The sequence below is a fragment of the Hylobates moloch genome, unplaced genomic scaffold (genome assembly GCF_009828535.3).
Source record: "Hylobates moloch isolate HMO894 unplaced genomic scaffold, HMol_V3 SCAFFOLD_9, whole genome shotgun sequence".
Lineage (NCBI taxonomy): Eukaryota > Metazoa > Chordata > Mammalia > Primates > Hylobatidae > Hylobates > Hylobates moloch.
The window spans coordinates 113,382,951-113,397,919 of NW_026652284.1; the positions used below are offsets into that span (position 1 = coordinate 113,382,951).

General features: G+C 44.7%; 2 protein-coding genes across 3 annotated transcripts in view; one reads left to right on the plus strand and one right to left on the minus strand.

Annotated features, from left to right (window-relative positions):
* TG (thyroglobulin) overlaps positions 1–14,969 on the plus strand; it is a 272,911-nt gene that overhangs the window by 161,093 nt on the left and 96,849 nt on the right. The window contains exon 41 of the mRNA XM_032760475.2: positions 5,237–5,439. Within this exon, the coding sequence (XP_032616366.1) occupies positions 5,237–5,439 (203 nt within the window). The remainder of the gene's footprint in view (positions 1–5,236; positions 5,440–14,969) is intronic.
* Positions 12,160–14,969, minus strand: part of SLA (Src like adaptor) — a 38,455-nt gene continuing 35,645 nt past the window's right edge. For both annotated transcript variants that reach the window (XM_032760478.2, XM_032760476.2), the window contains one exon: positions 12,160–14,165. In XM_032760478.2, the coding sequence (XP_032616369.1) occupies positions 13,952–14,165 (214 nt within the window). In that variant the 3' untranslated portion in view covers positions 12,160–13,951. The remainder of the gene's footprint in view (positions 14,166–14,969) is intronic.

The following is a 14,969-nucleotide window of genomic DNA, read 5'->3' on the forward strand; positions in this document are numbered from 1 at the left end:
TGCCCCCCACCCCCCAACAGGCCCTGGTGTGTGTTGTTTCCCCTCCCTGTGTCCATGTGTTCTCAGTGTTCAACTCCCACTTATGAATGAGAACATGTGGTGTTTGGTTTTCTGTTCCTGTGTTAGTTTGCTGAGAATGATGGCTTCCAGCTTCATCTATGTCCCTGCAATGGATATGATCTCATTCTTTTTTTATGGCTGCATAGTATTCCGTAGTGTATATGTGCCACATTTTCTTTATCCAGTCTATCAGTGATGGGCGTTTGGGTTGGTTGCAAGTCTTTGCTATTGTAAATAGTGCTGCAGTAAACATAAGTGTGCATGTGTCTTTATCGTAGAATGATTTGGTGATTCCTCAAAAATCTAGAACCAGAAGTACCATTTGACCCAGCAATCTCATTACTGGATATATACCCACAGGATTATAAATTATTCTACTAGAGAGACACAGGCCATTTTTTTTTGCCTGCCTTCCTAGCCTGCCTCGTGTGTCCCACATTCCCAAACTTCCCAGTCTCTCAAATTGCACCTCCCTGCTCTTCAGCTCTGAAAGGGGAGCAAAGATGTTCATATCCTCATTAAATCAATCAGGAAACTGAGGCACAGAGATAGGGAAAGGGCAGAGCAGCAACAGCAGAGCCATGATGCAGATTCAGGCTTCCTGCTATGGAGGAGCTGTCACCCACCTGCCTCAGGCAAGCTCAGAGACAGGACTGAGCCTGGCCCCGCAGAGGCCAACAGGAAGCAGGTGCTCACCTCCTGAAGCACAAAGCGGCCAGCCCTTGATCCCAGTTAATCCCCCAATAAGCCTGCGACACTGGTGCAACCGTTCCCTCTTTCATATTTTTTAAATAATAGATTTTATTATTTAGATCTGTTTTAAGTTTATAGAAAAGTTGAGCAGAAAGGACAGAGAGTTCCCATACATTCCCTTCTCCCCCTCCTTCTTGCCCTGCTATTTATAAGATGCTTTGGTTGGGCACATGTGTTACACTTGATGCGCCGATGGTGGTGCGTTATGATTTACTGCTGTCCGCAGTTTACCTTGGGGTTCGTCCTGTGTGTTGGATGCTCTCTAGGTTTTGTGGACGGGCTGATGTCCTGGATCCACCGTTACAAGGCCCAATAGGATCATTTTGTTGCCCTCCAACTTTCCTGTGCTCCACCTCTTCATCTCTCCCTTTTTCCAGTTTAAGTCATTGAAAATTGCAGTTCAGAACATAGATTTGGAAAGAGCTGGTTACTTTGCATGCCAGCCTCAGCCTAGGATTCTGCAGGGAATGTGGCTCTGCATCTGAGCAGGATGGGGTCTGAGAGCTGCTCTGTGGCTCTGTGGGGCCAGAACTCTGAGCAGCTCCTTCCTTCGCCATCCCAGTGCAGGCTGCCTGTCTGTGAGCAGAAGATGCTAAGTCTTGCAGGGCGTCTCACGTGAGATGGAGTGTGTGAGGACAAGCACCAGGACTCACCCATGTTCATTCCATGCTTCTTCCCTAGACAGGGGCTTTTCCAAGGCAGGCCTGTGTTTTTATCATTTCCTGGCCCAGTATCTGGCCAGTGGCTGGCACAGAGCTGCCTCCTGATCTCAGCAGTGGCAGCCCTGTCACTCACAGAGCCAGGCTGAGCAGCCCTTCGTGAGCATCATCTCATTTGATAAATGTGTGCAACATCTGCTGCTGTATCCCAGAGTGAAAATGGTCTCTGAGAGCCCCAGACTCCAGAGGTACTTTGTGAAAGAGACCGGAGGAAAATGAAAGCAGAAGCTCGTGCCAGTCCTGAGGCCCACTAGACAAATGCATGCTCTCTGCTGAGAAAAGGCAAGCCCAGCCCAGTGTTGAAAGGGAGTCTTGGTTCCTATGGATGTGAGCAGTTGGAAAGGAAGCAGTTGCTGGGCGAAGGGAGGCCATTTCCTCAAGCCTGGACCCTGCAGCAGGACAGACCCCAGGGGGCATCTGGCACCACGTCGTTGTTCCTGTCTGTCTGGCAAAGCAATGCAGTGAAGGGAACTGGGGTGGTGGCATCAGGCAGGACACAGAAGGAGAGGCTGGACAAGGGGCCTATGGGCTCTGCAGGGCGTGGGAGCAGAGGAAATGTGCTTTGGCCAGGACACCAGACAGAAGGTCCGGCTGCCAATGGTAACCACACACGCCATGACCTCATTGTCTCTGGGACACTCGGAGGCCTACTGAGCAGGTCTGCTGTCCTCTCTACCCAAAACAGGCTCAGAATGCTCCCCAGCGGGTGCCCCCTCACAGACAGACTGGAGACAAGGACACACTGCTAAGAGCATCAGCAACATAATGTTAGAACCTAAACTTGTTCTATTTTGTTAAAAATTAATCTTCTGTGGTGCTTTATGACAAGCACTGTTCTGTTCCCCTTACAAGTATTAACTAATTACTCAACCTTATGAGGAAGTGCTATTATCACCTCCATTTTACAGATGGAGAAAATCAAAGCACACAAACATTAACTTGTCCAGGGCCCCTCAAGGCCGTACATGGTGGAGCTGGGACTGCAGCCGGCTGGTCTGGTTCCACGGCCACTACACTACACTGCCTGTTGTTGATGTTCTCTGGAAAGACCAGGACGAGCCCAGAACAGTGCTAAGGGGCTTCCGTCAGATCGTTGAAGAGATCGAATGAGCAAACAAGAGCCAATTCACCAAGGAGGGAGCAGGTGAATGCTTGCTGGGTGCTCTGAGCCAGAGGAGTAGGAGCCAGGAGGTACGGGGCAGATCAGGGCAGGCAGCAGTGGATGGAGAAGAGTGTTAGCGTGGCCTGGAGGGCTTCCATTCAGGTCAGTTCTCCCTGTGGGCAGCTGAGAGCAGTCCTCTGGTGTCTTGCCCCTGGGCCCAAGCCTCGAAGCACATCAGGAGGGGCATGACTGAGGTGGGACCTGAGGATGAGAAGAACTGGAGCTGAGACACACAGACTGCAGCAGAGGGGGTGGCCCCTGGGCAGTGATGGGGACCCAGACTGATGAGACAGCCTCATGGCACATCTTAGAAGGTCAGGAAAGCCAGGAAGAAGTTTGCACTTGATGCAGTAGGAATGAGGGAGGTATAAAGGCTTTTTGAACAGAGAAAGTTTCAGAAATAAAGCACTGAAATTTTTTGTTTCACATCACAGCTTTTCTAACAAATGTTTATTGAATTGGGTTGAATGTTAGGAAATAATTCTGATTGTGAATTAGGATTTGAGTCCCAACTTGATCTCAGACTCACTTCTTACATCTAAACAAGCTCATTCCCTCCAAAGTTTCAGTTTTTTCACCAGTAAAGGAAAAGGTTGGACCAGACATGTTGGACCGTAATTGCTTGGTAACTGCCTTCTGCATTTGTCTCTGAGGTTGTGTGTCCCTAGGGCTAGGTAGGATCTCTCTTGCTTTCTGCCTTACCTAGCATAGTGCCTGATACCAGCTGAAGCCCAATTCATACTTGTTTGATGAGTGGCCCCTTGAACACATGCTCACCTCTGACCTCTCAGAAGTCTAGACCCCAGAAGTCAACACTGACCCTTTTCGTGTAGTGGAGAAAAAGCTGATACATGGGAAGGGAGAGTCAAGAACATTTCCTCTCCTCCTTGTCCCTGGAATACAGGCTGTGGACGTCACTTTCCAGATTTGCAGGACTTGGTCTGACTCAGTTGGTGCCCTGCTTTCCTGGGCTACCTGAGACCTTGGAGGAAACAAACGCGTTCATCCTAACAAATGGATCATATGAGCAATCCAGAAAGTTCACAGTGAGGATCATGTTCTACCAATGGCTTCACCAGTTCCAGAACACAAAATGCATTTGAAGAACTTCTGGACATCTCCACAGCTGGAAGAATAATTTGTGTCGTTATGCACTCTGAGCTAAGTGGAGTGCTCAGGCAGGCTGGAGACAAGAACACTCTGCTAAGAGCATCAGTGACATAATAGAACTGAAACCTGTTCTATTTTATGAAAAATTAATCTTCCATAGTGCTTTATGACAAGCACTGTTCTGTTCCCTTTACAAATATTAACTGATTTAGTCAACAACCTTATGAGGAAGTGCTATTATCACCCCCGTTTTACAGATGGGGAGAATCAAAGCACACAAACATGAACTTGTCCAGGGCCCCTCAAGGCTGTAAATGGTGGAGCTGGGACTGCAGCTGGCTGGTCTGGCTCCATGGTGAGACCATGGTATTCCCTTCAACTTTGTGATTACTAGACTGGGGAATCAGGATGCAGGATTTTTCTGTTTTTTCTTTTCTTTTTTCCTATTTGGGAATATGGGGTCTCATCAGTAGTTTCTTGCTGGATGCTGAATTCTGTGAATCATAACGTGGTGCCTCATGGAGAAACGTGAGGGGTCTGGAGCTCGGGGAGTGGGCTGGGCCGCTGACACACACAGGACCATCACCAACATGTAGGTGGTAATGAAAGCCATGGAACCTGATGAGGTTCTTTAGTGCAAAGTCAGAAAGGAAGAATGGGAACCTTAGATGAGACGAGAATGAGATCTGGTGTTTCAAGGTCTGATAAAGAGGACAAGTTAGTGGAGTAGTTTGACAAGGATCAACTGAATTCACAAGACAACCAGAAGTGTATGTAGTGTCTCAAAAACCTAAGGAGAAGAGCATATTTTTGCTATACTTGTTTGTATCTAGATCATTTTATTTAAAAAAAAATAGTGCTGAGTTTTCACCAAGTGTTAATTGGATTCTATGAAAAAGGAAAGAGATCAATTCAATTGCATGCTAATAAAGGCTTCAGATGATAAGGTAAGGGGAAGGGTGGGATCCAGAGCCCCAGCCTGGTGTGGCCATTGTCAGGGACAGCCACCTGCAGGGGTCAAAGACATGGGGCAGAGAGTTCACCTTCTTCCCACTGATTCGCCAAGATAGTGGTGGACCTGAAGATGTGCTGCCTCTAATCTGAGTAACTCCCCTCAGCTAATGACAGAGAAGCTGTGGCTCAGAGAGTTATAAGGACATGATCAAGGTCTCCTAGCTGGCAAAGGAGAGGTACAAGAACATGATCAAGGTCTCCTAGCTGGCTAGCATTCAGGCCTATGTGTGTCTGGTCTCAAGGCCCATGCTCCTCCACTGTTCCTCACTGTATTTGGAACCCACAGTCTCGACCTGTGAGGACAAGAGCCCAGAGCCCCTGGAGGGGCCATGTATATGCCTGCCATAGACAGCACCATGATTTTCAAATCCAAGGTTGCAAAGTCACAAAGGATAAAAGGCTTTCCTCTTTTCTGAAGGATCCGGAGAGGTGAGTGGCAACTGGGGGCTGCTGGACCAGGTGGCGGCTCTGACCTGGGTGCAGACCCACATCCGAGGATTTGGCGGGGACCCTGGGCGCGTATCCCTGGCAGCAGACCGTGGCGGGGCTGATGTGGCCAGCATCCACCTTTTCACAGCCAGGGCCACCAACTCCCAACTTTTCCGGAGAGCTGTGCTGATGGTAAGTGATATGTGTTCTACCTTCAGTCTTACTGCAGATGCGGCTGGGGGAGGTGGTTCTCCTGTGCTTCGAAAGTCTAGTTGGCTTCAATTGCTTGGATTTCCCTTGTCCTTTGTCCTGAGTGTGGATGCTGCTTGGAGTTTTCCATGTATGTGTGATTCCACAATGCTGAAGAGCTCCCCTGACTTTTTTCCACTCATGTCTGAAGTGCTAAAAATTTTAGACGGTGAAGTGTTTCTATTTCCTGAGAGTGATTCATTAGGATTTAGTGATCTGAACCATCTATTGTCTCTCTTGTCAATGAATGATGGTAAAGAGGAGAACTCACTGTTCGCAATTCTTCTGGATGGCCTGAAGTGCCGGCTACGTGAGGAAGATGATGATGGTGATGAGGAGGAGGATGATGGTGGTAATGATGATAATGATGATGGTGATGATACAGTGATGTTGAAAATGACAATAATTATGATGGAAAAAATAACCTGGTTGGCCATTGCATATACCCTGATATTTATTGATCTGTCATTGATTAGTTTCTAATTTTATGGCATATCCAATTTGTACCAGATGTGCTGTGTGAGATGCTGGAAATGCCATGAAGAGTTATTCATAACCCAGTTCTTAGGAAGTTTGTCATTACCGGGGGTTAAGGGACAAATGCTTAAAGCAGATATTTACAAGAAGATCTTAGAGTAGCCCAAATAGAAGGCCCCAGCCAGGCATAAGGGAAGGAGAGAGTTTGGATCAGCACGTCCCTTGAGGGGAGTGTCTGAGCCAAATGCTGAATGCTGGGTAGGCATTTACCTAGAGACAAAGTCCTGGCAACAGGGAAAGCTGGGAGGACAGAGCCCTGGTGGGGCAGCAGTGTGGAGGCAGAGATGAGCCAGACTGCCCCGAACAGCTTGGGTTTTATCCTGAGTCCATGGGGAGCCATCAGAGTGGTTTTGATTATTTATTTGTTTGCTTGTTTGTTTTGTTTTAGGATTTTAACCATTTTAAGTGTTCCGTTCATTGGGATTAAGTACATTCCCAATGTTGTGCAACCATTACTACTATCCATTGCCAGACCAGAACCTCTGTATCCATTAACACCCCCCATCTCCTCATTCTCTCAGTCCCTGGTAACCTCTACTCTACTTTCTGTCTCTATCCACTTGCCTATTGTAGGTGCCTCATATTAGTGTAATCATGTAAGATTTGTCCTTATGTGTCTGGCTTATTTCACTTAGCCTAATGTCTTTAAGGTCCATCCATGTTGTAGCATGTGTCAGAATTTCTTTCCTTTTTATGGCTGCATAATATTTCATTGTGCAGAGGGACCACATTTTGTTTATCCACTCATCTGTTGATGGACATTTGAATTCTACCTTTTGCCTATTGTGAACAGTGCTGCTGTGAACATGGGTGTGCCATCAGAAGGCCTTTAAGCAGGAAGGAAACGTGCTTAGAGCTGCCCTTCAGGACAACCTCTCTTAAAGCTCAGTGAAGAATGAATTTAAGATTAATGCTGGAGGCAGAGAAAGCAATTAGGATACTATAAAGTTACTCAAGTTAAGGAAAGATGGAAAACAATTAACTGTACCTCAGCCTTGCCCAACCTTTTAGGAATCCAAGCTCTTGATCCTAGGAGGGTAGGAGAAGTGTCATTGTCTGGGTACAACTGATGCTAGATAGTATTGTCACCGTTGCCAAAAGAAAGCGGTGTCACCTGCCACGCATCTCTCTCCATCAGCCACAGGAACCTTTCATGTTCCTTGGAGTCCATGCTCTGTTCTGGCTCATACAGGCAGTTTCCTTTGCATGGAACGGTTTTTCCCCATCCCCCTCTTTGCCTGCCCTACTTTTCCTTTAGAGAAGCCTTCCTGACTTTTCAGCCTAGAACTGAGCCCTCTTTATATGGCTTGTGCTGCCTGTATGTCTCCTATGCAGCATTCACCAGGATTTCCAACAGAAAGTAATTGCTCTTAGTGCCAAAGCTGCTGCCTCACAAGACTGCAAGCTCCAGCAGAGCAGGGGCTGGGTGTGCTTTGCTCTCCACGGGACCCCAAGCACCCCACACAGCACATCTTAGAGTCCGTGGATGTGCCATAATTATTTTGGGGCAGCAATGAGCAGATGACTGGGGGAGGGTTCAGCTGTTGCTCTCAGGGCCCGGGACCCACAGGATACACCAGCTCCCTCCCTTCCACCCCTTTCTTGTGAGTCTTGTCCTTTAATTCCAATTTTCTGCAATCTGTCCCTCTGAAGTTGATCCATCTCAGTGGCAGGAGAATTCAGCACAAACATCTTTCAATTCCTGGTGTTGAAAACAAACCATCCTGCGTTGAATTGATTCTGGAGAGATTTCTCCAGGGCCCTTTCAAAAACCAGACACTCATTAGGACCCAGAAGATGCCAAAAATACCTTCCAATGGGCTCAGAAAGCAGATTTTTCTTTTTGAGGGTTTAAGTGTTTGGGGAATTTCAAATACTAATCTGTTTTAACAAATGGCAGTGTATTTAAAAATAAACCCTTCCATCTGTTTTAGTCATTTGGAAGCAGCTTTTACAACTGCTCCCAGCAGTCCTTGGGATGCATGTGAAATTATTTGGAATTGAGAGAACTAAAATTCTTCAATATATTAGCAGTTCTTAAATGTGTTCTTTATCAACAGATGTTTGGGGAAATGAATATGAGTTGGCAGTTTATTCTGGGATAAAATCTTAGGTCTCTCTGCAAATCTTGGGGCCAGAACTGTTGAAACATTGGTCAAGGGAAACCCTGTGATGATAATGAATAACCTGTATTCATTCAGCACATTTGAGACCACAAAGCGCTTTCAGGGTCTTATCTCACAGATTCCTCACACTGATTGGCATGGGGACTTTATTTTATTTTTTCAATCTAGAGATAAGAACTTTGAGGCTCAGAGAGATTTAGTGACCTACCAAAGAACATACAGCAAGGAAGAAGCTGCGTTAAGGACTAGAACCTAAAGCCAAGTCCTGTGTTTCCCCACTCTATGATGCTGCCTCTCCAGGAATTTGGGACTCTTTTGGGGTCTCAAGGTGTAAGATAAGGAGCCAAAGCCTAAGGTCAGATAGGCCTGCATGAAGATCCTGGTCTTGGAGAAAACACTTCACCTTGCATTCTTCACCTATCAAATCAAATCAGTGTGATGAATTCTATTTCCCAAGGTCTTGAGATGTTATCAGGACTTATGGTTTGCAAAGTGTCTTGCACAACATAGGAACTCAAGAAATCGAGCTCCTTCTTCCCTCTTCCCTTGCCAACGGAAGGCAACTCCAGACAGAAGTATGTCCTGGGGTATTTCACCCATCCTGGGGCTAGGCTAGAGGCTGAAGGATGACTTGTTGCAAACATGCATCCTGTGGCTCTGTCCCTGCACAGTCTTCAGACAGGGAAGGTCATGTCCTCTGTGGTATGATTCACGGACCCAGAAAACATTTCCCTTGCTGTTCTATGACAGCGCCCAAGTCTGCCTTCCTCAGGGTGAACTCCTGGCCTCAGGAATCAGCCTCAAGCTAAATTTTCTGGTCTTCATTTTTTTACTCCATTCCTGCATGAATCCTGCATGAATCCTACACTCCAGGCTCACTAGCTATCACTCTTCTGAGGAAATGCCATGCTTCCTCCAGGCCTTTTTATCTCTGGTCTGTGTTCAGCATATCCAGTATCCACCTGGAAAGTTCCTGCTGTCCTTCAGGGCTCAGCTGAAATGAAGCCTCCAAGCCTTTCCTTATCTCTTGAAACAGAAGGAAAGAATCTCACCTTAGTGAAAACACTTGTATGTAGCAATTCTTAGTAACTGTGCCTTATTTTACATGCTTATTATTTTTCTAACATCTCTCATTCCAATTCTACTATGACTAGGTGCTTGAAAACTTATATGAGTTTAATCCATTTAGTGTTTCCTTAACACTTAGCACAGCACTTGGTTCAGGGACAGTGCTGAGTTCCACTAAAGTGATGAGAGAGATGGTGGTTTGAACTCAGAACACTGTTCTCTATTGTTTTTGCAGTATATCTCACAGTGTGAGCATGCTGTGCTTGTCTATTCAGAATTCACCAAGATATTCATGAGTTTTGATGCTTCTACATATATTTTAGAATAAGCTTATTGAGGTTTTTTTCAAATTTTTTTGCTGGGAGTTTGAGTGACATAGACTTGGTCATTAATTTCAGAAAAAAATCGACATTGTAATGATGCTAAGCCTTGCACTCATGAATCAGGTAAACACTGTAACCATGCACATAGTATTTTTGCCTGTTAGGTCTTTCTGTACAGTTTTGAACATGTTTTAATAAAAGTTTTGTGAAATCGTTGTGAGGTAAGTTCCTACACACGCCATCATTTGGTTAGTATTATCAATGCTGTCTTCTTTTCTATTGTATTTTCCAGTTTGAAAATACTAGTGTTATGAAATAAGTGGATTCAGCAATTTGCAGAGCTGTTTTGTCACGTCTAATGCTTTGCCTGTTGGTTTCTTTGGGTTTTCTATGAAGTTTCCTCATTATTCTGCAAATAATGGCGGGTTTATTTCTATACCTATTGAAGCAAAATGCTCAGTTGATATAAGAAGGAGATCCAGTACTAAAGCCGCTTAGTAGATAAAAAAGTTCCCTTATTTTTTTTCTTTCCTTCTCTCTCTCTCTCTCTCATAACATCTGCCAAGGTGGGCAGTCCAGGTGTGTCTGGATCACTCAGGGCTCTGGTTTCTTCTGGATATTTCTCTGCCATTTCTTAAGGCCTTCCTCATCTGTAAGGTTGAGTTTGGGCTGCCAGGGGTTCCAGATAGTAGAGAGGGGATGGAGAGGAAGGAGGACCACACCTGCCGTCTTAGGGCTTTGCTGGCAAGGGGCACACTCCCTCTTTAGGTATAGTTACAAGCAGAACTGCATTTGATTTGCTTTCATTCTCCACCACCTTTCTTGATCATGCTTGTTCATATTTTTATCACATTAGTCTACTTAAACAATGTTTTGCTTTTTAAAATCTTCTCTATGGCTGTGTTTTCAGGAGTCTATTTCACTTATGTCTTATTGTTATCTTCTACCTTCTTCCCGTTTCCTTGGTTATCTGTTGTTCCTTTAGCTTCTTAAGTTGAAAGTTAATCTCATTACTTTCATTCTTTGTTTCCTGATCAATTTATTTCAAGCAATAATTTACCCTCTATTTTATCAGCTACAACCACGAAATTTTGAAAAGTAGCAATATGTCATTTATTTATAATATTTTATTTGTTGCATTATTTTCTTCTTAACCTAAGGATTTTTTTTTAGACTTCAGATCCCTAGAATTTTTTAATTTTTATTCATCGTTTTAGAATTTGATTTCCAATTTTATTGCTTTATTATCATAGAGCATGAATTGGAAGATGCTGACTCTGAAATTTGTTAGTACTTTCTCTGTGACTTAATACATTATCCATTTGTTGGCAGAAAAGTTATATAGCGTTATCAAAACCTATCTACCTATTTATTTATTTACTTATCTTTACTTACTGTATCAGTTTCTGAGATTCATATATTAAAATCTCCAAATAAAATTATTGATTTATCTATTTGTCCCTGTTGCAATTGCTTAATATATTCTGAAACTATATCATCCCATTAACATAGGTTGCAATCATGGTTTCTTCTTAATGTTTTGTTCCTTTTGCACATCTCTCTTTGCCATTATGTAATTTATTTTCACCTTAAATCCCATTTTGTCTCAAAATGCACCACAGGTTTTCCTTTTGTTCATTTTTGCATTAAAATTTTTTGCCCCTTTATTTTCAAACTTTGTGTGTCAATAGACAATACAATGCTGGAATTTTAAAAATTTGTCCTCCACACAGCATGATCTTTTAAACGTATCAGTGAAATGAACTTACCCCCTACTTGGATCCTTTCAATGGCTCCTCATGTCTCCTAGAATGGACCCTATGCCATCCCCTACCCTCTAGGGCCTTGCAGGACCTTCCTGATACCTCCTAAGCACACTCCCTCCTTCCCTAGCTCCCTCGGTCTGGGCACCCTGCCTTCTTTTAGCTCCTTCAGCAAGCAGTCTTGCTCCTCCTGCCTGCAGGAATTGCCCCATTATTCCTGCTGACTCCATACACTTCCTAGATCTTTACATGGCTGTTTGCTGCTCATCTTTCAGGCCTCAGTCCAAACATTGCCTCTGCTTGGAGGCCTTTCCTAAGCCTGGACCTGAAGGATGCCCTGCCTGCTAGGTGACTGCTTGGAGCCTGCCCTCATCCTCATCACCATCATTACCAAGCATCTTGTTTATTTATGATGTCAAGCTCCGTGATATCAGAGACCTCATCTGGTTTTCATTGCTATAGCCCCAGTACCTGAGCAGTGTCTATTTAGTAGGTGTCCAGAAATATCTGCAGAAAGAAATTCTTGGAAGAATGAATAGCGCAGCTATCACAAGTAACGTGCAGAAAATCTAGGCAGGACGTTTTTATAACAATCGTTCAGAATTTGGTCTTTCCTTCAATCACTTAGGCCCATCTTCAAGTTTCATAAGACGCCCCCCAGAGTCATACAATCTAGTTTTTCTTAAGGCTGCACCTACAGAAGATGCTGAGCTGCTAACTGGCACCAGGTTTCTCTGGGTGATCTTTGCTCCTCTCTCTCTAGTTGTATGTTTATTTGAAAATTTGAAACCCACTGAGCTTCTGAATGAACCACCCATCCTCCTCAACCCAGAAACTCTTCCTATGTGCCAAGGGTTAAATATTTATTAGGTTTATTTTAATCAGGAATAAATACATGATTTAGCAAAGTGTAATGCTTCCCACTTAGAAATCCCTCTGGGTGCTCCCCAAACGTTCCAATCACATTCGTCACAACAGAAAACAACACATAAGATACTGTGCAGACATCTGGAGTTCAGGAGGGCACCCCGCCTTATGCGGGAAGTCAATGTCCACAGTGTTACATTCATTTCTCATACGTTGGCTGGTTCCTTTGAAATAGCCTTTTGGAATTGTTGGGGAAACCACAGATGTCTCCTTGTATAAACACACTAGAATCTATGATACAGAAAATCGTGTAACTGTACATACACATACCACTAGCACGATGAGCTCAGATGGATGGAATGCTTATGTGAGCAGACAGACAGGGAGAGATACTGCAAGCATGTTCCCTTCCTTCCCCAGGATCCCTTTGAAACAGGGAAACATGAGTCATAGATTCATCTGCAGCCCACTCTCTTCCTAGCAGGATTTGGATGGGAGCTTCTCCTTCTCTGGCTATACATTGTGTTTTCTCTCTTGTCTCTTAAAATTATGCATGACCTCATTAATCCACTTGGACTCCCCATCTTTCCTGGAGCTCAGCATTTTTCCTCATATGGATGCCACACCCTTCTTAGAATAAAGTACCGGGCGAGTTAATTCTTTAGACTGTATCCATTTCTTTTTTTAAAAAATCCATCTATTCTTACCTACCCAATCCAGCCAGCCCTTCCACTCTGAAGAGCAGCTGGAAAATGAGCTCCTGAGTGTCCCTCACCTGTCTCCAATTCCATCCTAAGCCATGAGCTGATTTCTCTTTTTACACATTTGTTTATACATTTTTTTCCCTGTCTACACTGTGAACACCTCTGTTGGGGGTTGGGACTTATGCGTTTTTTTTTTTGGCCTGCCTGACACCTTACACAGGACTTAATGCAATGCCTATTCAGGCAATAAATGAATACTTGATGCATTCATACAGGCAAGAATCCCAGCATCCCAGAGAAACTCTGTCTGCACTGCAAAGCCGTGGCTGCAGACATCAGGGAAGCCGGTGCAATTCTAGGCTGGCCCGCTCAATTTCCCTGCCAGTAGCCTTCCTCTCTGTCATTCTTCTGGCCCTCTGCAGAATCAGGAAGGCCATCTGACTTCCACCCACATGGCTTTGGTGCAGGAGCAGGCCAAAGGTATCTCCCAATTGAAGGCTAAGAAGTCCTTTGGGCTAATATTTAGTGTCATGAAGTTCCTTTAAAAAGAGAGGAAAGTATACCAGAAGTCCCTATGGATTAGTTAAAGTAGTTCCATTCAGGGCACCCATCTGCAAACCCAGACCTTCTGCCGGGACACAGCTTTTGTTTCCTCTCCCTCTCAGCCTTGCCCATATAGAAGTTCTCTCCAGTGACCTTGGAGTATAACTGTCTGGACAGGTCCAGTTCCTTGGAGAGCAGTCCTGGTGCCCTTTCTTGTGAGAGTGGCTTTGTCCTTCCCATACACACGACGTGTGCATACACACATGCTGGGCTCTTCCAAGCATCGCCCGACATGTCATGATCCAATGTTCATGATGCCACAGCCCTGATCAGACACCAGGGAGGGGTTCCTTTGGTCACGATGTGGACAGAGAAGATGCGAATTTGAGTCTCCATGTGGCTTCTCTTGGCTTCTAAAATACGTGACGTTCCCGGGGATCAGGGAACCTCGCTTTTCGCAAGATCCCAGGCAATAGTTGGAACTTCTGTTCCTTTTGGGCATGAACCATTGTGTCTGTTCTTGGCTAGTCCTCAAAGTAAGGTGGTGATGAGAAGAATGAGCTCTTTCTCTTGCTGCCACCGTACATCAGGGAGACGCTTTTCTTCTTTCGATCAAAGGAGGTGTTGTCCTCACTGGTCAGGGACAGGTAAGAGGCAATGCTCTCTCGAAGGCCATAGCTGAAAAGGGACTCATCTACCCCAAGTGGGTTCTCTGTTCCCTCGGGGTCCTCCTGCAGTCTATGGGCCAGAAGAAAAGGCAGTAGAGAAAGGGAAAAAAAGAGAGTCATAGAGAGAGGAGGGGATAAAGTCATAGAGAGAGGAGGGCAAGACAATGAGAACAGGAGGAAAAGAAAAACAAAAATCCTGGTGACTATTTCTCTAACTTATTATTATTTTTCTTTATTTTAAGATGGAGTCTCACTCTGTTGCCCAGGCTGGAGCGCAGTGGTGCAATCTCTGCTCACTGCAACTTCTGCCTCCCAGGCTCAAGCGATTCTCCCTCCTTAGCCTCCTGAGTAACTGGGATTACAAGCATCCACCACCACGCCCAGCTAATTTTTTGTAGTTTGAGTAGAGACAGGGTTTCACCATGCTGGCCAGGCTGGTCTCAAATTCCTGACCTCAGATGATCTGCCCACCTCAGCCTCCCAAAGTGCTGGGGTTACAGGCGTGAGCCACCGTGCCTGGCCCTAACTTATTATTCTAATTATTACCCTAACCTATTACTCTGACTACTCTAACTGCAATTATTCTAACCCATTATTTTAATTCTGGTTCTTACATTTGTGGGCTGTGTGATCTTGGACAAATCACTAAACCCGTCTGAACTGCTCTTTTCTTGGATGGCTGACACTTCCAACTGTAAATTTTAGTAAAAATTAATTTTTGTTATTTACAAGAAAGAGCAGTTTTCTTCATGTCTCGCATAATTTTGATCCTGATTTTCTTTGATTTGCCAATGGGATGTCTGGATTGATACTGAATTATTAAGATTACCCACCAATCCCAAACTACAGATATCCTTTAAAATTCACAGGCTGA